This window comes from Mauremys reevesii, linkage group 20 (assembly GCF_016161935.1).
Source record: "Mauremys reevesii isolate NIE-2019 linkage group 20, ASM1616193v1, whole genome shotgun sequence".
NCBI lineage: Eukaryota > Metazoa > Chordata > Testudines > Geoemydidae > Mauremys > Mauremys reevesii.
Window position 1 is genome coordinate 8,989,978 of NC_052642.1, and position 22,549 is coordinate 9,012,526.

At 46.9% G+C, this 22,549-nt stretch overlaps 1 protein-coding gene across 2 annotated transcripts in view; it reads left to right on the forward strand.

Annotated features, from left to right (window-relative positions):
• Positions 1 to 22,549, forward strand: part of CLIP2 (CAP-Gly domain containing linker protein 2) — a 127,905-nt gene that overhangs the window by 10,031 nt on the left and 95,325 nt on the right. For both annotated transcript variants that reach the window (XM_039507617.1, XM_039507618.1), the window contains exon 3: positions 16,302 to 16,525. In XM_039507617.1, coding sequence (XP_039363551.1) covers positions 16,414 to 16,525 — 112 coding nt within the window. In that variant the 5' untranslated portion in view covers positions 16,302 to 16,413. The remainder of the gene's footprint in view (positions 1 to 16,301; positions 16,526 to 22,549) is intronic.

A 22,549-nucleotide genomic window follows, 5' to 3' on the forward strand; every position in this document is an offset into this window, starting at 1 on the left:
TGTCGACTCCAGCTTGATGACTTCAAATACTATATCAGTTTGGGTGGGTGGGGACTGTCTGGGCTCACAACTCAGAGTGCTTCTCTATGGATGTTTTATTATTTCTATTACAGTAGTAATTAAGTCTCTTGTGCAGTTAGCTGCTGTACAATAGTAAATAAATAATTAATATAATAAAAGAGGCATGACATGCTCAAAGTTATGTAGCAGAGCCAGGAATAAAACTCAGCTCCCCTGAGTCCCACTCAAGTGCCCTATCCCCTGGACCCAGGCTGCCTCTCAGGAAGGAATGACCCATATTAAGGCACAAAAGAGATCTGAGACATTGACATGGCTTAAATTTGTTACTTAATTTTGGGAGAACTAACTCTGACACTGATTCTTGCAGTGGCCTAGAATGAGTCACTTAACCTATGTACCTCAGTTTTCCCATCTGTAAAATGGACTTATTTATCCATTACTCATACAGAGTAAGATTTTTTTTTTTTTCAAAAGCATCAGGGCACCTAACTTCCATTGACTCTCAAAGGGCATTTCAGTAATAATTAACTTATTTATTGTATTAACATTTCACAGTGTTGCAGGGAAGGCTTCATTAAACATTTGTATTGTACTTAGAATACAGGAAGAAGCTATGTACGTGTTACTTGGGGTTTCCCTTTGATTTTTTTTTCCGTCTGTTTTAAATTCTTTTTATCTCATCAGCCCCTTCATACCACTTCCTACCCGTGCCTGGGCTGATGTGCAACTGTAACTTCCCTCCCAACACAGCCCCTGTAAAACCAATTGGCCAAAACGTTGCACCAAGTTTCGGTGCAATTACTGACAATGCCTTTTTCTGGGAGATCCATTTTTTCTGCTGACCCCTGGTTTATTGCATCAGGCTCTGAAGACTTTTGTGTTTGCCAATTAGTGCTGGAAAGTTTTCAATAATTCTTTGAGCCTGGCAGGCGTGAAAAGCAGCTGCCTCTAGAAACAACCCAGACTTTCCCATCACTTGGGAGCTCTCCCATTTCCATTCATGACTTGTTAGCATGTCTCCTGGATGTTGAAGTGCTTCTGAATGTGTAAGTACCCCAGAAAAGGAGGCCTCTATTGGAACAACTTACGAGGCAATTACATCATGGAAAATGTACTTAACGGATTTTTCTTTAGCTTCATTTTGAATATCGAGCATTTTGTATCTGTAAAACACTGGTTTAATGCATGTAGTCACATCTCTCCACACAGGCTTCCCCAAGACTATAATCTGTTTCTTAGTTATATAGCTTCTGTTTAGCTCTACTATAGTAGTTCTATAGAGCTTCCACTTAGCTTAGTTCTATAGCTTCTGGTTAGTTTATAGCTAACAAAGTTACTGCTCTAGCTTGGTGGATAGTGTCAGGCACTGTGTGATCTTGAACAAGTCTCTTAACCTCCTTGGCCTCAGTTTCCACATGGATAAAATAAGGACATCCTTGACTAGAACGAGGATATTTTAGTTAGTGACCAACACAGCAGTCTGTCCTTGAATGGCAGTTTACTGAGGGATAACATGGCATAAATATAATGGTGTCTCAACCTGTGTGTCACAAGGAAAAATTCTGTCCTTTTTTCCTGCTATCCGCTCCTTAGTGGCCAGAGCCTCGCACTATGTGTGGCACCAAATCTAATGATGCTTTTTTGAAGTGCTGCAGAACTTGTCATGTGGTTTGAAGTATCATGGGGAACCAGTGCAAAGGATTCTGGGATGAATCCAAATACAACCACTTAAGAGTGGATGAATGAGGAGGATTGTGAGTTAAAACAGCTATATTTGGGTAGTTTCTTTGCATTTGTGTTTTATTTATTTTAGGAAAAATACTGATCTTTGGCACTGAGAATCTCGGTAACTAGACGAGAAAAGTGGGTGGTTCCATATTTGGAACAGGGCATGGAAATATTACAGATCATACAAATACATGAGGTGCACCAGTTAATACATCAGCTGGTTAAAGTGGCAAAGTCATTAAACTATTGGAACTAGAATGAATATAGATGAATAGCACTATCCTATGTGATCAGAACGGCCTTTCCATAGGACTGCCCGTTAATCAGCTATCTGTCGGCCAATCCTGTACTGAACATACTGCTCAGCCTGGGGAAAGTCTATGCTTAAGTTCAGTAGGACAGCACAGAATGTCATGGAATTTTTTTCCAGCTTTCGTTGAGATCTGCGCGAAAGCTTTCTGAACTTGCTAAAGTCTGTTCTATAGGGGAAGCCCTCTGTAAATGCATCCCAATAAATGGTGCTTGAGATAACAAGGATTCATCTAACCTTCTGCAGATTTTTAGTCTTGAGACCTTTGAGGCATCAGCAAGCACATCTTTCCCCTATGAAAATGAAACTTAATACGTGAGTTCATTGGCTATAAAGCACAGGAGGTGTTAGGGCACTTGAAAAATGCCCTTTTGGGACACCAAATTCTAAAGGGCACTCAGAGGTGATAGGATAGTTCACGTTTATGGAATACTTAGGATCTAATCTCCCTTAGGGTGCCTGAAGTTTATGGCTTGCCTTGGCTAAAAGAAGTCACATCTCCAGTTTAATGCTCTGAGTTTTTCACTGCATAGAACTGTTTACTCTACCAATACAATTGTGTCAGGGGCCCCCCCGTAGCTGTATTTTGTAACCAGGCTATACTGGCACATCTGGACAGCGCCAAGTCTTTGCCTTGGTTACAGAACATGGTTATGATCTTGCCTATAGTACAGGGTGGAACAGTGGGATTTGTAGTGCAGAAAGACCGTTTTTTTTTGGTAAATGACATTTTCCTGCATAATAAACCTGCTATAAGCAGTAAAGCAACTGCCAGGGGTACAGCTATCAAGAGATGACACCCTAATGATCTAAATGAAGCACAGTCCTTTAACGCTCCCATTCTGTCTGGATTCTCAGGTCACTCTGACACTTTCCTGACTCCCTTTACATTTAAATTGTGTTAGATAATGTGAAGTTTTACTTCCACCATGCTCCTTCAAGCAGGATCTGCTCACTGTCTGCCTAGCTCCACAAAACGTTAAGAACCAATATATGGGTGCTTTCCAGTAGCACTGTGGCTTGTAGAAACCGTAAGATTAGAAGTGTGATTAAAAACTGACTGTGCAGCAAAGCTGCTCTTGCAAAAGAGTCCCGTGCTGGTGAAAGATGCCGGATTGATAGCCCCGTCCCAGGAGGTGCACACCCCATGCAGTGCAAGCCCCCCCCAACCCAACCAGCTGGGCCTCAGCCCTGATGCGGAGAGAGCAGAGGGAGGGAGTAGTTCACTTTCCTTGCCTATCTGACTGCTGTGCAGAACAGTGATTTCTGTGCTGTGGATGCCCATCTGCTAGGAACTAGCCCGTGATCTCTGCCTTATATTGCATAAGCCTCTGCGCACCCATCAGATGAGATTCTTGTGGCTCTGTTGCATTAGCACCTAAAGGCCCCACTCTGCTTAAGGCTTCTTTATGGCAGGCACGGCACAAATGCAGAGCAAAGTCAGCCCATGCCCCAAAGATCTTACAGTCTAAAAGTCAAACAGTAAGAGGTGGGTGGAATAAAGAAGCTGGCAGGAGGGTGGGCAGTGTAACAATGATGGTTTGATTTTTAGCGCATGTTAGTTGTAATAAGTCACTTGGTAGCAGTAATTGAAACTTGCCATCTGCTGACTTGGGCAGGATTTGAACTGGTGACTTTTAGGGGGAATGTCCTTCTTCCAGCTCCAAGCCCCTGAGCCATCCAGAGCTTTTCTTCTGAAGAGGCCTTTTGTTCTGGGGCTCTGTAGGCTTAAGTAGGAAACGATATGTGACTAATGTACAATGGGCAAAAAACATTGTTTAAGTTCCTGGCCTTCCTGTCTCCACCATTAGGGGTGGTGGGAATTACATAAATGCGTCCATGTTAACTGTGGTCTGGGGAAATCACGGAGACTCCAGAGAGAGCAGCAGTCAGAGAAGCATGAACCATGGTGGGTGGGTCAGCTCTTTGTGTGGGAAACTTAATGTGCACTGGTGAATCAGCAAAGAGGAGGAGGGGTTCTGGGAACTGGTCTCAGTCACCGCCGAGCTGCCTCACGAATAGTGACAGACAGACAGCAGAATGACTGCAATGGAACAAGAGCAGTGATGAGGCCTCCTCAGTGGCTTAGGGCTTGGTAATAATAGATACTTCACTCTTCCATAGCACCTTCAGTTTGATGATCTCAAACCACATAAGACATCCATGAACATGTATGTATGATAACAGACATCCATGAACTAAGCCTCATGTCGTTCCCCCCCCCGTGAGACTGGTACTCTTATTTTCAGTCTTCATCCGGCACAGCAAGCTGAAATTACTGGCTCAAGTGAAAGTAGAACCCAGTCGTCCTCACTGCCAATACACGCTTCAGTCACAAGACCCATGCTCTAGGGTAGGGGGGCCCAAACGTTTTCCCCCTGTGGCCCACCTGTGCAGCTGTAACAGGCACTGCAGCCCACTGTTAACTCTTCTGGAGGAAAATTATTAATGTTAAGGATTAGAACATATGAACTATAACACTGTAAATAACGTCCCTGCTTTCTTTTCATTGTAACGCTAACAGTCGTAACCAGAGAAATCCCTAGCAACCGGCACTCAAAGAAATGCTTCAAGATCTTTGAAACCCAACAGTTTGACTTGACAGGGGAAGGCCGTTACGCTGGTGGACCACTGGGGACTGTGCCTCGGCCCATCTTAGAGCTACAGCTGTCGGTTTGGGACCCCCTGCTCTAGCGTTTCCTCTCTCTATAGCTCTGGGTTCCACCCTGCATTGGATCAGCTTTTTGCTTTTGGTGGGTCAGGCAGTGAGTCAAGTTAGTTGTTTCCTTACATTGCTTGTGTTAAGGGCACTTGAAGGGCTTGACTATATGGGAGAACGCCCGTGTGTTAACTGATCTGATTTAGCATTCAGTGTTGGGTGACCAGACAGCAAATGTGAAAAATTTGGACGTGTGTGTGTATGTGTGTGTGTCTGTAAAATTGTGTATATAAGACAGACATGCTCAGAATTATGTCTCGGTCGGTCACGGTTCGTCTGATGCAGGGGTTCTCAAATTGGAGTTTGGGACCCCTCAGGGGGTCACGAGGTTATTACATGGGGGGTCTCAAGATTTCAGCCTCCACCCCAAACCCTGCTTTGCATCCAGCATTTATAATGGCATTAAATATATAAAAAAGTGTTTTTAATTTATAAGGGGGAGTTGTACTCAGAGGCTTGCTATGTGAAAGGGGTCACCAGTACAAAAGTCTGAGAACCCCTGGTCTAATGGGATTTCTGTAACAAATGTTACAGCATACACAGTGGTCTGGTGTGAAGATTCACTCTAGGGCTAACCAGGATGGTCCTTGTCTATCATGCTTAGATAACATTGTGTCCGTTATAATGCAATGGCCTTTCCCTGTAGAGACAAGGCAATAGGAGGTTAAAAATACATCAGTAATTGGTTCAAGTGCTTCCAGAAGACTCTGGAATTCAGGGCAGTGAGGGATTCTGAACACAGTAAAGGCACCTGGTTTCTACGCAGTGGCCTGGCAATGTGTCAAGTGAGAACTTGATCCTTTGGGAGCCCCAGGAAATGGAGAAAGTCTGATGCTCCTTTGTGGTGAGGCGAGTTTGAAATGCTGCCATCCCAAACTGTTCTGCTCTGTTAGTATGATACATGGAAACATAGGGGCAAGATTGGCTTGTCTTACTTATGTCAGTAATCCCCTTGACTTCAGTGGAACTACTCTCAGGATTCGACCCTCACGAGGGTGAATTTACCAGACGTATGCAAGGGAGAGCAGGTGAGGCAAGTTACACTTGCTCCCCTTTCTTTCCATACACATACAACTTAATTCCTTAAACTGCTCTTAGAAAGAAGAACCTGTCTGAGCTTTGCTGTCCAATCTCCATCTTGAAGTTGGAGGCATCAAACCTTTCAGCAGTAAGACTTTCAATCTGACCTTTAATATAAACCCACTGGGCTAAATACTTCCTTATCTTGCACCCATCTGTGGGGTCTAAAGTGGGTCAGAATGTAGCCTGCTGTTTTAAAGTGATTCTTTGCTGCCTCTGGGTAAACAGAAGTGTATCCTCCCTCTAAACTTTCTGAATTCCTTATTCTCTTTTGGCCAAATTCTCTGTGGCTTAAACTGCTGCAGCTCTATTGACTTCAAAGGAGCTCTCCTCCTGCCAGGTAAAAGAGGAAAATGAATTCCAGAAAGGAAATGCTCTCATAGAGCCGACGTTTGTTTTAAATGTTCAGAGTCGAGCGAAACTGCAATTCTGTTCATCATCCCCATTGCTGTCATATTTTCCTCTCTTACGTTGCACCTGCCTTTCAATTCCACTCTGCAAAGTGGGACGGGGTTGGGTGCATGGGTGGAAAAAAGACCTTCATTTCATAATCAAAACCCAGGGCAGAGGTTAGACTACCAGCCATGAACAAATCAAGCCACGTGCATGAGCCCAAGATATGACGAATAACTGAGCAAACTTTGATGCTGTGTTAAATGAAACAGTCAAAAGCCAGGAAATTCCCAACGTGAGGTTTTCTACTGGAGGATTTACTCTGCCATGCGGTACACCTTGTGTATGTTATGGCATGTATTTAATTACAGAAAGAGTCAGATCTAAAAGGGTATGCCATGAATGGTAAGTTGCTGAGCTGTATGATGGACTGTATTTATCATACCTCTCTAACTGCCTCCCTGGGACTCTGCCCACTGTTCTGTCTCCTACCGGGCTCTTTCTAAATAGGGCTGGGTGATAAATGGTAAGTATTTTCCATCAAAAATTTGTAAAGAAACAACCCAGCCCCGTTTTATGAAAAACTTGGGCTTGACCATTGATGTCTATGCAAATCTTTCCATTGATTTCAGTAGTCACTGGATCAAGCCTAAGATGTCCTGCACTAATTAAACGAGTAGGACATGCCTTGCCTGCCTGCTGTGGTTGTACCATTGCTCCTCTTGCCCCACAAGGATGCATGGCAGGACCCATGGCATCTTTTGGAGCATTCAGTCCCTTCCTCATGTGGCCTGTTGGTGCCAAATCCCAGCCCCACTCTAGAGACGAGAACCCCACTCCATCCATGGGAGGGTGCCAAGGAGTTGGAGGTCATGCGGTTTCCAGGCCCTTCCCTTGGATTTTCCCCATGGGTGGGGGATGGTTTGGACTTCTACTAGCACTAGGGTGACCAGATAGCACATGTGAAAAATCAGGACAGGGGGTGGGGGATAATAGGAGCCCATATTAAAAAAAAAAAAGCCCCAAATATTGGGACTGTCCCTATAAAATCAGGACATCTGGTCACCCTAACTAGCACAGTCTCATTTGTGTTGTTTACATTACTGCTATCTAAGGGGCTGATCCTTCAGTTTTCAATAAGCATGTTGCCAGCATGGGGAGTACGCATCCCCGTTGACTGCAATGGAGATTTTTGAATCTGTTAACTGCAGGCCCAGGCTCATACTTATTCCCCAGTTAGTTTATGATGAGGAGTCTGAGTCTCCTTAGCCTGTGTTTTTTCTCTTTGGTTTAGTTTCTGTTTTGTGGGTATTTTTAGTACACAGTATTAGGTAATAGTCTCTCATTTTTTCCTTTGATAGTGTTTTCTTTTGTCTCTGTGGATGCCTAGACAGCACAGTGATTAGTGCGGTATAAATGCATAGAAGAACTAAGCAAAAAATGCAAAAAGCCCCTTAAGATACATCTAGGATTTCCTATTGCACTATGCACTAAATATCAGAAAACCTGGATAAAGAAGATGTGGCGAGAGCAGTGTGAAGGCAACAAATCCTTATGACTATATCAAGAAATTTTTGACTCCTAACCAGGGAAAGGGAGAAGCTTGTGTTTGCCAAACGAGTACTGTGTAGTGTAGACAAGCGGTCAGTAACTTTATTAGAGAAGCAAAAAGGTGACTGCATGACCACGTTGGATCAGATGGAACAATTTATGGAATTAAATCTGCAGCAAGATAAAGCTGCTCTCTGTTTTCAGCATCTGCTTTTTCCTTTGATATCAGCAAAGCTGCAATTTGGCTTTATCAAATCATCCTCTTTATTTTGACCGGCTTCATTTCCTGTCCCTCACGAAGGCCTGGACAGTTTGAGCCTCGCCTTCAGAATTACTTCACTCTCAAGGCAAATTCTGCTCTTTGGTACGTATGGTGAGTTCGGATATTCTGAACTGTGCAGGATTCCTGTGGTAACAAAGGCAATTCCCTGCATGTAGGGAGAGTGGGGTTTTTTGTTCTGTTTTGTTAAACTCTGTGCTGTGACGATCTGAGGGCAGAGTTTTCCCCTCTGTTGGCCTATACTCTGTGATTGGGTGGGCAGCAAGATGTGTTTGTGCACCGTAACTGGGAGTCCCATGTTCTTCTGCTTCACGCCACGTTTTCAGCGACTCTCATTCATTGTGTTGCATCAGCAAATAAGACTTTGGGGCAGGGCAAGGATCTCATTCATGCTCCCTTTGGAAATCCATGGGAATTTTGCCATTGACTTAATAGAGTCAGGATATCATGTTCTATTCTATATGCATATACATTGCTCACCCAGGGCCGCCCAGAGGATTCAGGGGGCCTGGGGCAAAGCAATTTCAGAGGCCCCTTCCATTAAAAAAAAAAAAAAGTTGCAATACTATAGAATACTATATTCTCGTGGGAGTCCCTCCGGGGCCCAGGGCAAATTGCCCCACTTCCCTCCTCCCCCAGGTCTTTGCATTTCTCTGAAGCATCTGGCACACTTCTGGGAGCAGTGTAAAGAGTATCAGTGGGAGATTTGCAGTAGGTTATGACTACAGCGTAGGATATGACTTAACTTTTTTATAAAATGAATGATATACCAGTAACCTGTTTAGTTGTTTTATTAGCGAAAAGTAGAGCTGGTTAAAAAAGGGCAGAAAAATTAGCAAAAAAAAAAACCCTTCAAAATTTCAAAAAAATTGGAGTAATTTTCATTCTGCACGGTTGTTAAAAGGAACCATTTTTTCACTTTGAATTTTTGTCATTACCACTTTCATATATGTGATTTTTCAAAAAAAAAAAAATGTTGGTTTCCTTCCCCCCACCCTCCTTTTTCCTCACCCTTTTCCTGGTTACCTAAGGAGGTTGTGGGATTGCCGTCATCGGAGGTTTTTAAGAGCAGGTTGGACAAACACCTGTCAGAGATCTCAGGTGTACTTGGTCCTGCCTTAGTGCAGGGGGCTGGACTAGCTGACATCTTGAGGTCCCTTCCAGCCTTACATTTCTGTGATTCTATGAAAAAATTCCTATTTATAAAGATAAATGTAATTTTTCACCCCAAAATTGTTTAAACCAGCCAACTTAAGTCACATGTTTAAAAAAATTGAGATGCCCCTTCCCACCCCAATAAGATTTTTGGTTTAAAGGGAGCATAGAATAAAAATTACTTAGCTAGTCACTGATGCATTCTTTTTTTTTTTTTAAGTCAAGTTCTATCAGTGCTACATGATAAAGTAATAGCAGAATTAGCAATAAATAACGTCCCTCATGTAAGTCATTCATTCTGCAGAACACACTTAATAAGTGGTGTGACCCAGAGCCTCATAAATCTCTGGATTTCCCTAGCCATGAGAGCTAGGCGTGGTTGGGGCAGCTGCGTGTTGAGCTCTCCTACATCTGGGCAGTCCAAGCCCTAAATATTTACATCCGTTTTTTCCATCCTTTTGAGTAATCCCAAATGCATTCGGTCCACAGGGATTATTCAGTCAGATTTGAAATAAGAAGGAAACCTACCCAAGTCTTCAGGTGCCCTACCAGCATTAACACCATAAAGTCCCAGCAGCATTAAGTTCTCCTCCAGCAGGAACTCAGCCAGCTGCCATCTAAAGAGAGACCTTTTCATCCCTTCTTCATTATAGGACGTATACCCGTAGCCCTCTCCAAAAACTATATCAAACGGGTCTTTTGTAGCATGCCTGGAAGATTACCAACTTCAGCTTACTTCCAACCAAGTGGGGGAACAGCTTTCAGAAATGGCAAAGATGACCGGGAGCAAGGAGCCTGTCCCTCTGTAAACATAAGGGGAGACTTTTCAAAAGCATGTAATTTAGGATCCTAAGTCCCATTAACTTGCACTGAGACTTAGGCTCCTAAGTTATTCCGTCCTCCCAATAGTCCTTGCAGTATTGGATGCCACACTGGAACTTAACATCTGAAAATGGCTTATTTCCATCCTTTTGGGAATAAGTGCTTCAGATCAGATGTTTGCTTTGTGGTTCTTTTCCCCCCTCTCCCTTGGCTGAGAGAGTACGACCCACATGTGCACAAAGAATCTTGCTTCTCTTGGTAGGGTCTCTCCCAAGAACCCATTTGCACATCTATCAGGAAGCAAGGTAGCTTAGCGTGTTATTAATGCCAGGTACACTCCTAGCTGCAGAGGAGAGCACACCGCCAAGTAACGAAACAGGTTCGTTCATGTGACTCTTTCATCCCCTGTAATCCTCTTCAATACAGAGGCAATATTTAGTGGTAAACTTTTCCTTTATTCCTTCTCTTCAAGCTACTCGAAAGCCCATAGAGTTTGTCTGCAGCTGCCGTGACATCTTTGTCCACCTTGTTGCTCTTCTGGGTCTTATGTGCATATTTTAAGTAATGGGATCTTCAATAAATGACTTGATATTAAAGCAGTCCTGGACTACCACTAACCCATGGACCGGAGACACAAGGAGCATAGTGAGCTAGTCCTCGTACCACTGGGACCACCCCACCCAATCACACCTCTCAACTCAGTGCCCTTCCATCTGCAATGGATTAGCAAAACAAAACTTTTTTTTTTTTGCGTCACTTCAAAAAATTACATGGGAAAGGTTTTTTTGTTAACTTTTTCCTCTGTATTGCTGCAGCGGGATTGGGCTAGTGCCTGAGAACTAGAAAGCGAAACAGACGGATTGTTTGCAAAGGCCAAGCTGAACCAAGTGCAAAGGGCAAAAATCAGAGATGGTGTTGATCAGAGCTGATGAATGGGGAGGGGTCATGTGTTCCCCCTCACCCCGATTTCTGCCAGGATTTATATGCTTTGCCCTGAACTCTACTGCAACCCACAAAACCTTTAAATTGTGCTCTCCCTTCCCTCTCCCCTCCCCATCAACAGTTACACGTTGTTTCTGGTGTTGATAACTCTTCATTTCATCTCAGGTCTAGCAATATTTGGTGTTCTACTTAACATGACTCCAGGACCTGGGGTTTTATTAAGTGAGAATCTCAGCTTTCATTTTAAAAACATACATAAGGGGATTTTACACTGGGGAACGTCCTGCAACATGTTTGTTTGCCCAGATGATCTGCCAGCATTTGGAATTTCATTTATCTTTTAGCCATAGTAGATGGGGGGATGCATCTCACAAGCACAAAATGAATTTGCCGTTAGGGTGTCCGGAGTCAAGGTTACTTCATTAGCAAAGCAGCTGTGAATAGAGGAGTGTGTGTGTGTGTTTTGCTTCACAAGCTGCCTCTTTACTGTTAAAAGTGCCAGAGCCTTTGAGCATAATGCAACTGTGTCTCTGCATGGTCACGAGAGCCCTAAAAATGAATGAGAGGCTATTTACTCCCTTGGCTTCCCCCTTAGAGGGTCACATTCTGGTTTCCTGGCATTCCCCGTACATTGTACTTGTGTGTGGAAAGCTGGCGTATTACACATATTTCAACAGCACGAGCTGTTGGGTTTCTAAAGGTTGTTCAGCAGGGAAGAGCTTAAAATGAGAACCAGGATCTGACCCTGTTAATTGTTACTTATACAAGCAGTCCCATTTGAAGTTGTGGTTACTCCCATGAGTCAGTATTTTATAATGTCTGTTTTCTACCACTTCTCAGACAGCACATTGTATTCATAGGCAGCATGTTGCATGGATTGGTCTCTTTTTCCCGTCAGTACTGGTGAGCTGGGACCTTTGGCTACTTTTTCTTTATATATTTTTGCTTTCGGGCCCTGATCCTGCAAACGTGGGCATGCATAGCCATAAGAGGAAAAAATCAGGCTACTTTTGTTTCGTTGCTTAAAGGTGGATTTAGGAATCTAAATTGTAGGCGTCCACACTGATAAATTTTGCCTTTACGTTTTATGGAACGTATGGCCAGTGCTTCGGAGGATATTTTGTTTCCAAATCCCACATGCATCTGTGACGGTTGCTTGCAAACCGAGATCTGTATTCTGTGGCTGACCCGGTCTCTCACTGATGAGCTGAACCGAAGCCTGGGATTGGAATATCCCATTGATTTGAAAGGGGGGTGGGAGGAGAGGTTGGATTCAGGATGTGAATTTTGCACCTCATGCTTACCTTCAATGGGAAGCCAAGCTGGGGCGGGGTCGGATATGGGGGGCAGGGCTTCATGCTTACTGAGGAGAGCAGAGCGGCTCATCAGCAGGGGCTCCTGCAGCAGAACTCGGCCAACAAAGCTGACAAAGGCCATCTAGGCCCTTTTATTTGTTCTCTCACTCCTGCTTTCCCACTCTCGCTTGCTCTCCAATCTTAAACAAACGCTTCCTGTAACAGGGGTGCAAAGTAATAGCAAATCCATCATTGCATCCTCCTTTACTCATGCTGCTTTGATGATTAACTAGGATTCTTCTGAAGCAATTCTGTCCGGGGTTATGTACTCTGGTGCGTTGCTTTTATAGAAAGCTGTTTTCTGTGTCTGCACTTAGCTGGCAGCTATTTCCCTTTTTCCTATGACTGCAAGTGTGCCGAGGTAACGCAGATTCATCTTCTTCTCTTTGGCTGTAAAGAGAGAATATAAAATTTCTGCTGTCAGAAAGGGACTTTCATATCGCGTATTCCGGGGGTGTTTTCTCTTGGCTGTGGGAACACACAGAGCCATTGATTTTAGTCGGAAAGGACCGGGGAAGAATTTAGTTGAGATTTAGAAAATCCCCATGGTCTGCATCATCTCGGAAGAGGAAAAATGAAAGCAAAAGAATCCAAGCTGGCAGGCCTAATGTCTCCCCAGAGGGAGGCGGGGATTTTAAGATGGTTGCACCGGGAGAATGCCAGTCTCCTTCACTTTCATGGGGTTGCGTTGAAAAGCTAAGCGCTGTAACCAGAGCAAATGTGATCGTGTGTGGGAAGGGGGAAAGGAATACGTGAGGCATTTCCAATCTGTTTACATGAGTGGCAGATCTTCAAGGGCTCAGTGCCCATAATTAAAGTCAGATTTTTCAAAAGAGCTCCATTCCCATGTAGGCGCCTCCCTAAAGACCAGATTTTCCAAAGTGCCCGGCACCCAGCAGACTCCCATTGTGACCCTCCTGGCCAGATTCTTAAGAGCTGATCATGCTGATGTCTTTTGAAAACTAGGTGGACTTATTTTGGTATTTTAATGGGAGAGGCGCTCGGTTGAGACTCAGGCCCCAAATGAAACCAGGAATTTCCTTGGTGTTCATTTGCTTGTGAGCATTGATCGAGTGTTTTGAAAGTAAAACCCTCCCAAAATGGGTTTGCACAGAGGTTTCTGCCAGAAGCGCTTGAGCGATCATCTTGAAACCCTTTGGTTTCCCTTCTCCAGTTTTTGTTTTGTTTTTTAAAAACGGTCAATCCCAGCAGGGAGTAGAAACAATATCATGTGACTTATGCGGCCAATTGCACCCCAGGAACACTGAATAGTTAAAGATTTAGTTGACGCAAATAGTTAATGGAAAAACCCATCGGCTGCAATATGCTTGCACGGTATTCTCACCATTGCAAATGATGAATGAATGCATCCAAGTCTGTTCACAGATAATCTGCAAAACAGAAGAGCAGGCTGAACTCAGGGAATAAATTATAAACTTCCTATAATTAGCTTGGCTGTAACTGCAAAACCCTGGATTCTGAGGCTTCCTCTGTTATGAGGCTGATAAAGTGTGAGGCTTCTTTCTTCTGTCTTAAATTATTGTTAAATCTCTCTCTTCCCCCCCTCCTTCACCTACCCACCCTGTGAACCTGGGTCCTGAGGATGGATTTAAACAGCTTTTCTGCTACAATTCATAGCATAAATCCCTCCCAAATGCAACATCAAATCACGTAGATGAAAAATAAGACCAGGGTGATGTGGGTGGAGTGGAGTGCAGTAGAGAATGGGTATAACTAGGAGTAACAGCACTTCATTAATAAAGGAAGCATTTAGGCTGAATATGACAGTGTGAACTATTAGACTGTGGCTTGGTCTCCCAAGAGAAGTGCTGGAAGCTCTGCTTGAAACGAGATTGGATAAAATAATAGGAGGAAAAATACTGTGAGAACAATCGTGCCGTGCCTTTGGAGGAGGAACTAGATGGCCTAATAGGACTCTCCCATCTCTAAATTTCACCTCTGGTGGTTTTCCCCCCATCACTATGAATTCCCCTCTCTCGGTTCCCTAAGCTGATGGCATGTGGACATCTTCCTTGCTGAAACGTACTCCAAGCGTCCTGTGTCGTTATAAGCACTCAGGACTTGGAATTCTCCTTGTTTTTGTGCTTTCCCCTCCCATGTGCCCTTCTTCTCTACACCCACTTGCTGCGGCCTCTGGAGCGTTGCCAGAATTCTCCCTCTTGTTCACCCAGCTTGTGTTCGCGGATTTTGGTGTGGGGGGCTGACACCAGATCAGCTCCTTGACCAGTGCCCTACAGTGACTCGGTGTCAGAACCAGGGCTACACCTTAGAAGATCGTTGTTCCCAGTCTTGTGATAAATCCATGAGCTCTAGCTGCCTCTTTACATTGTGCTTCTCCCCATGTCCTGACAGTGCTGCTATCCTTTTAGTATGGTGCTTCCGGGGCTCTGTGGGAATGCTTAGTACTAAGTGAGAAGAAATGTTCATGCCTTCCATGCCAGCAGCCAGGCTTCTATCCTGTTTCTGATGACGTCCCCAGCAAAACTTCCGTTGTGGAGCAGGATTGGCTCTGGGCAGGTTAATTTTGAATGTTTAGGATTCAGATAAGAGACGGGTAATTTTAGTGAGCTCTTTCGAAACCTGGTTTGGGATATTTGGACCAACGCCCTAGTAGGTTAGAGCAGCATCCAGGGCCCTGCTGTGGTAGGTGCTGTACATATGCAGGGTGAGAGTCAGTGCCTGGCTTGAAGAACTTCCAGGCTAAATAAATGAGGCAGACAAAGGAAGTTTTAGCATCCCCATTTTACAGATGGAGAACTGAGGCACAGAGAGCTTGGCTTGCCTGAGGTCATGCAGGGAGTGTGCTGGAGATGGGACACTGCATGGAGCGGTGCTCTGAGGTGCTACCGAGAACCCCCTTTCTTAGGTGCCTGGCCGGTGTCCCTCACTCGTATGCTTAGGGTTAAACTGGTCATTGGGGTTGGGGAGGAATTCTGCCCCCCCACCTCTGCAGCATGGACCATGGAGCACCTTCTGGGATCATCTGGGCATGTCTCACCTGATCCCTTCCCTGTCCTTCGCATGGGTGGCACCTCATCTCTCCTGTGCTCTGCTTGTGGCATGCAGCAGTTCTGGCTCCCGAGGACTGAAATGCTTCAGTTTAACAAGTCATTGGGTTCAATGTAGGGGCATTGGGGTGACATTTAATGGCCTGTGATATGCAGGAGATCAGACTAGATCAGGGCTTCTCAACCTTTTTCTTACTGAGGTCCCCCTCAGCATGCTATAAAAAGGCCAGGGCCCGGTAGTGGGGACGGGGTGAGGGAGCGCAGGGCTCCGGGCGGGGGGACCCTTGGGCATAGGCATAGTTTTACTTCTATTTTAGGGGGGGGTAAGGGCTGGCAGGGCTTGAGCCAGCTCCGCACAGCAGGGTCCAGGGAGGGAGCACCACCTCCCTCCCGTGACTCACTCAGGAGGCCACCCAGCCTGTCTGGGCTGTGGGAGGATGCAACCAAAAATATAACACAAAGTGGGGGACTCAGTTCAAAAAGTCTGAAAACCGCTCGGGTGCAGGCAGGAGGTGGCTAGGGGCTGCGTGTGGGCTCCCAGCTTCAGTGAGGGGGGTGGAGGGGCTCCCTGTTTCAGCCCTGCACTGCTCCCGGCTGGGGGGGAGCTGCCGGCTTCAGCCCTGCGCTGCTCCTGGCTTCAGCGCTGGGGCTCGGGGCACCGGGTTTCAGCCGCGAAGCTCCGCGGCCCCCCCTGTAAGGGCTCACAGACCCCCAAGGGGCTGCGGAACCCTGGTTGAGAACTACTGGACTAGATGAGCTAATGGTCCCTTCTGGCTTTAAACGCTGTGAATCTGAATGTGTGACAGCGGTGGGAAACGAGCCCAGATCTCCTGGGTCCCAGTCTAGTACCTTATCCGCAAGACCGTCTTTCCTTTCTGAACTGAGTTTGACGTCTGTGTGCTCTTCTTTTCTCCAGGTCTGGGACGATGGAAGAAGGGGTCCGTCATCTAGAAGCCTGACTGGGCGACAGTAGGAAAACCCTCCGAGAGACGGGCAGCTACTAGCTTGAGATACAGAGCGAGACAAACATGCTGAAACCAAGTGGACTTAAAATTCCCGGCAAGGCTGGGAAACACTCCAGCCCCGTGGGACGGGCTTCGGGGACAGCTGCGGCTGCAGCCACTACTGGCTCAAAGGAAGGTGAGACCTGGATTCATCTAGGGCCTGGCCCAAAGCCCTCTGAAGTTACCTGGTGAAAAATGTCTTAAGTCTGGGTTGTCCTGGTTTTAAAACCCTCTGTGCGTGTTGCTTGTGTTGGCATAAATAGGCTCATCATGGCAACTAGGCAAAGCAAGTATATTGGAATGAGAGAGTTGTCACTCTCTAGTGGCTGATCTACAGAGCAGATAGGGACCTGCCATTTCTACTTGCTCTAACGGTTCTCCCTTAGCTTAAGATGCGGGATGTTTGGAGCTGAAGGAACCGGGTTGTAGTCCCAGCTCTGCGTGCATGTGTGACTGATCTAGTAACTGCATCTATCTGCAGCACACAGAATCGTAGAATATTAGGGTTGGAAGAGCCCTCAGGAGGTCATCTAGTCCAACCCCCTGCTCAAAGCAGGATCAACACCAACTAAATCATCCACATGGGTTCATTTAAGTAGACTTTTTTTTCCCCATCTGTACAGGGTGTACAGAACGGAGTCTGAATTTCTTTTTTAATTCAAGTGTTGTACTGTGGTGACAGTCGTGGTGCAATTACAGGGCACTCCAGGGTGTGTGTGTGTGTGTGTGTGTGTGTGTGAGTGAAGAAAAGCTGCCTGGGGAACTGAAAGCATCACTCGTACACATGCACAATAGTCACTGAGGCACAGACTGACAGGAATAATGCGTTGTCATGAGATAATGCAAGAATGATTTTGCAGACTTATGAGAGTGAACCTTTGTGACTGATGGAACTTGGAAGGGGGAGGGAAGTTTTGATTATCCTGAGTCAGTGTAGCAATTTGGGTTAAGTCATTTGCAGGTGACCTTCATGCTATGCATCATCACTCATATCCTGGACTGTGGGCGTGTGATCTTCATACCCTGCATACTGTTTACACATCGGGATGTGTAGGGAATGTGGTTTAGCAATACTAGGGCCAGTGTTCAGTGCAACCCTAAAAATTCGAGGGATTGCAAACTGCCCTTCATTTAGGGCTGCAGTTTCCAGTTTGTGATTTCTCCTGGCTGCTGTGTTTTAATTTTAAGCAACTTTTGGCTAACTTTTTAGGTATAAAAATTGTTTATATGTTTCAAGGGAATTGTTTTAAAATAGAAAGTGGGTCCTTCCCAAATGCTTGTGATCCCGGGAATAAGCCCAGATATGGAGAATCTTTAGGGCCTGCCAGCCCCTCCACTAACTGTTTTCAATACGCAGAGACTTTTTCACTATATATTTCATTAAAAACGTACACTCAAATGTTTGCCCTGGTGGGGACGTTGCTGGTTTTAACCCAAAATCTGCCACCCTCTCATTCCTAACTCAACCTAAGACAGTGTTCGCTAGCTTTGATTAGTTCTGTGTATGGTTCTGTCCCTTTAGAGAACAGCATTTTTTAGGTCCCAATCCCGCAGTGAGTTCAGTATAAGCACAGAAAGGCCCCATGCTCCTATATGACTTTCTTGCAGGATCAGGGCCGCTGTTGACAAAGATCTGCGTTGTCACTGCAAAGCAAGTTAGTCTGGGGTGATGCTTGCACAAAAGAGAGGGAAAGCAGGCAATGATTGCTGCAGTGATAGGACCATAGAAGTGTTGTTTAAAAAAAAAAAAACCCTTGTGGAATTTCAGTGGCAGGGAGGTTGTATCAATGTATATTTGTCTTATCAACTCTTTGCAATGAGAGCAGGGGTTCAGGCCGCTACATCTGCATGCGCTTGCCACACAAAGAGCCCCTCTCTGCTCAGTGACTCTGACTCTGTTGCCATTTCAGTGACACTGATTTGTTCAGGGACCTTTGTAGTGGATATTTCTGTTCCTTCAATGGTGAATAGCACCCCCGTCTGCTCCCGCCAACTGTCCCCTGGGGCAGATTGCAAAAACCTTGGGATTTAACTTGCTTTTCTCTGTGAGTGCAAATCCCAGTCATCTCATCGGACTCTGGACCAAATCAGTAGCTGGCATAAAGTGGCGTTAAAGTCCATGGGGCAACACTGATTTACCCCAGCAGAGGATCTGGCCCTCTGTGTTGTGTTTAAAATTCTACTGAGGGTGATGTAGTGATGAAGACAGATGTGACCATTAGCAGGGCGGTTGTTTAGCTTTAGGACCTGTCTCGCACAGTTCAATGATATTAAAAGCCTCCTGATGTCTAAGTATTAGGGTGAGAACCCAGTTAAAGCAAATGGAGCAAATTCTCCCTGCAATGATTTATTTTCTGCAATATTTTCTCTGCTTTAGGTAGGAGTGATAAATGAATCCAGTTCTGATTCCCTTCTTCTGGTTTAGTCCCATAGACTTCAGCAGGCCTAGCTGTGAAGGTGTCGTTATGCTCAATAGTATCTGAATCTGCCCCTGGAGTACCAGGCAAAATACACCTCCCCTTTGTTCCCCCGGTCTGCGCTGGCATTTGAACAGTGCTGCAGTGACTGAGAGCGAAGTGGGTCAAAGATGCCTCATTAGCTACCAGCACCCGTCTGTCAATGCACTTGATGCTGAGACTATTTTTGAACCTGTAGCAGAGGGCGAATTACAGTTGGTCTGGCTGCAAGAGGAAGGAGGGGAAATATCCATCTTCCATGGACGTGTAGAGAGATCCCTGGCCACTGCTATCCCCTTCAAGATGCCGGTGCAGGGTCTCAACATAGGCAGTCAGCATGTGTGTTGCAGTGCGAAGGGGTTAATAAGCAATGACAACTGGCCTGATGCAGCCATTCAGCTGGCTTTGGTGCTCGTTTACTGCAGCGCTTTTGTGCCTCTGTCTGCCTCAGCCATCCTTCCCCGTGATGAATGTGCCCCCAAAGCAGGCCCAGCACAAGCAGCAGGCAGCCTCATGCTGAGTTTGACCTTTGCCTGCAAAGCTTAAAAAACAAGGTTTGTTGGTCAGAAGACCAAGGTGGAGAGGTGGGGGAATACTCTGACCTGCACTTCTCCCATGGGGTCAGTGGGGCAGTGACTGTCTAGGACTGCACTCGGGGCAGTGGGGCAGAGAGGAAGAAAAGGGTGGCAGGTAGGTGGGGAAGGATCTGGCTGGTGATCTCGGGGATGCAGCAGCCGCAGGCTGTAAACGGCCTCGGGCGTTGTGCTGGTTATCATTTCCCTGCTGCAAGATGGACTGCTGCCTCTTCCCCAGATGTGGGCAGGCAGCATTCAGCTGCGAAGGGCACGCTGTCCTTGGCTTCATGCACCGCATGGTGATCACTAGTGAGCTGATGAAATAGTCGCTTCTCAGAACTGTTCCTCCATGCCTGGTGGGGATGGGACTGAACGGGGCTCTGGAGCCAGCCATGTGCTCACCAGGCAGCTGTAACAGCAGTGATGCAGCTTGTAGCAAGGCTGGGCCTCACACTCCCTATTTCCTCCCCTTGACCCTGTACACAAGCCACCCCTCTGCACTGGCGGTAGGAGCGTGGGACGCTGGGACGCTAGCCATCCCTTTCTCTCACTCCCTGCCTGCCCTGCTCTCCGTTTGCAGGATATTGTGAGACGGCACCCCCACTGCACTCCAGAATCTAGCAGCCAGAACCGCCGCTTGCTGGCAGGGAATGTTGTTTCCTCGGAGGCGCACTCTCCCAGCTCGGGGAGGAGCTGCTGGGATGGACTTGTAGGCACCCACTGACATGGCTGGGGCCCGGGGACAGCAGCTGGGAGAGCTGGTGCTGTGGTACCCACCCCGGTTACTCCAGCAACTAATGGGACTTAAACAAACCTACACCAGGATACAAAATGTTCCCCTCCCTTTCCTGCTGAGATTGGCCTTGCTCTGGTGCCTAGTGGTCAAGTGCCACAAAATCCGCCTCCTCCCCCGTCCATCCAGCTAGCGTTGACTTAAACTTCTGTCAGCCATCTCAGCGGCAGGGCCCGGTCTTGTGTGGGGCATGGCTTGCACTCAACAGCCTGCAGGGGGTCAGGGGCGGAGATGCAGCCTCAGGGAGGCTTGCTGCCTCTGCTCTCTGCGTCTGCCCTGTGTCCTCTGATTTCTGAGCACTTGGCTCTCCAGGGCTCTCAGCTGGTCCCTTTCGCCAGCACTGCCCTCCTTATGCAGTGATAATCCTGTTGGCACATTAATGTGAATGCACAGAAATAACCGTTGCGCCAATGGATAACTAGCAAATAATAGGGCTTGTTTCTTGGTGTCTAATGCCCATAAGTGTAACTGTGCTATTAAATCAAGGCAGGGCTGTTAGTAGGCTCCTCTTGCTGTGGCGTAAGAAGTGAGTGACTGCCAGCCTGGAAGGCCATTAGATATCCTGCTTTGAGCCTAGTGTTTAACACCCTCCAGTGATGTCCCAACCGTTTTCATCTGTCCTCTCCTGTTCGTGGCAGGTCTCAAGACCCTGTAGTGTACAGGATGAAAGAGTGGAGGCAGACAAGTTGTGCGCTGGCAGAAAGTGATGACTTTCCGTTGTCTCTAGAGAGACCCTTCCTCCTTCTCCCCTGTGTCCGCTGTCCACCTGGGGGCTCTCCTTTGGATAGATCTGTCTCCAAGGCCTGGTGTGAGTTGATGGCAGGAGCTGCAGAGAGGAAGCCATTGGTAGTACACACAAGATCCTGTTACGGATCCTGCAAAATACAGGAGCTATGCTGCACATCCTTAAGCACCATCCACCAATACCTTCTCTGTGAATGAGTTATAGACACGGCACGCTCCGAGCATTGTCTTCTGTGCGGTGCTGAGCTCCTGCAACTCCCACTGAAATCAAGGGGAGATGAGGGCTCATGGCTCCCAAAGTCCCATTACTAAGATCTTACCTTAGATCAGTAGGTTTCCAACTGTGGGTCACGACCCAGTACTGAGTCGCAGAATGTAAGGCATTTGGTCGTGGCGGCGCTGCCCGGCTAAGGCAGGCTAGTCCCTACCTGTTCTGACACTGCGCTGCGCCCCGGAAGTGACCAGCAGCAGGTCCGGCTCCTAGGAGGGGGGGAAATGGGATTCTGTGCGCTGCCCTTGCCCCGAACATCGGCTCTGCACTTCCATTGGCTTGTTCCCGACCAATGGGAGCTGGGGAGGGGCGGTGCCTGAGGGCGAGAGCTGCGCAGAGCCCTTGTGCGCCTCTGCCTAGGAGCCAGACCTGCTGCTGGCTGCTTCTGGGGTGCAGCGCGTTCTGTGGTGCCAGGACAGGCAGGAAGCCTGCCTTAGCACCCCTGCTGCGCCGCTGACCAGGAGCTGCCCCAACCCCGCACCCCAGTCCTCTGCCCCAGCCCTGAGCCCCCCCAAACCCAGAGGCCTTTCCTGCACCCCAAACCCCTCATCCATGGCTCCACCCGAGAGCCTGCACCCCCAGCCCAGAACCCTGACCCCCTCCTGCACCCCAGCCCAGAGCCCCCTCCCACACTCTGAACCCCTCATTCCTGGCCCCACCCCGCAGCCCTCACCCCCACACGCCAATCCCCTGCCCAGCCCTGAGCCCCTCCCACACCCCAAACCCCTCATCCCCAGCTCCGTTTGGTCGCAGGCATCAACAATTTTCTTCAACTGGGTTGCCAGAAAAAAAGTTTGAAAACCACTGCCTGAGATGGTTCATACGCGTTACATGCTCTGGCTTTGTGATTCCTGTGGGCATGGAGCATTGGTGTGTCTATAGTCTTGAAGGCTGGGATTTTCAAAGGTTCCTAAGGGATTTAGGTGCCTAAATCTTACTGAAAGCCAATGGAAGGTGGGCACCTAACTCTCTTAGGCTTCTTTGAAACCCACAGCCTTAAAACGTGACCCTCCCTTTGCTACCTTGATAGTCCTCCTCTCCCTCACCAGTCCACCCCAAGCGTTGGAACAATGGGGAGGGTATGAAAAGCCACCACAGAAATGTGGCTGAAAAGCGGTCTGGAAATCCAGCTCTGCATGTTGCTGATACAGCAGGGAGGAGATCACCACTAACATGCTTTCTTGTTTCCCATTGGCTGCCAAAAGGAGAAGGCAAGTGGGCCTGCAGGCAGCTAGGGAGGTCTGTGTGTCTAAAGCTCTAGAGTTAATGTTCAAATTTCTTGTTGCCCATAAAATTTCTGGGTCTTACAAACCTGTCTCTG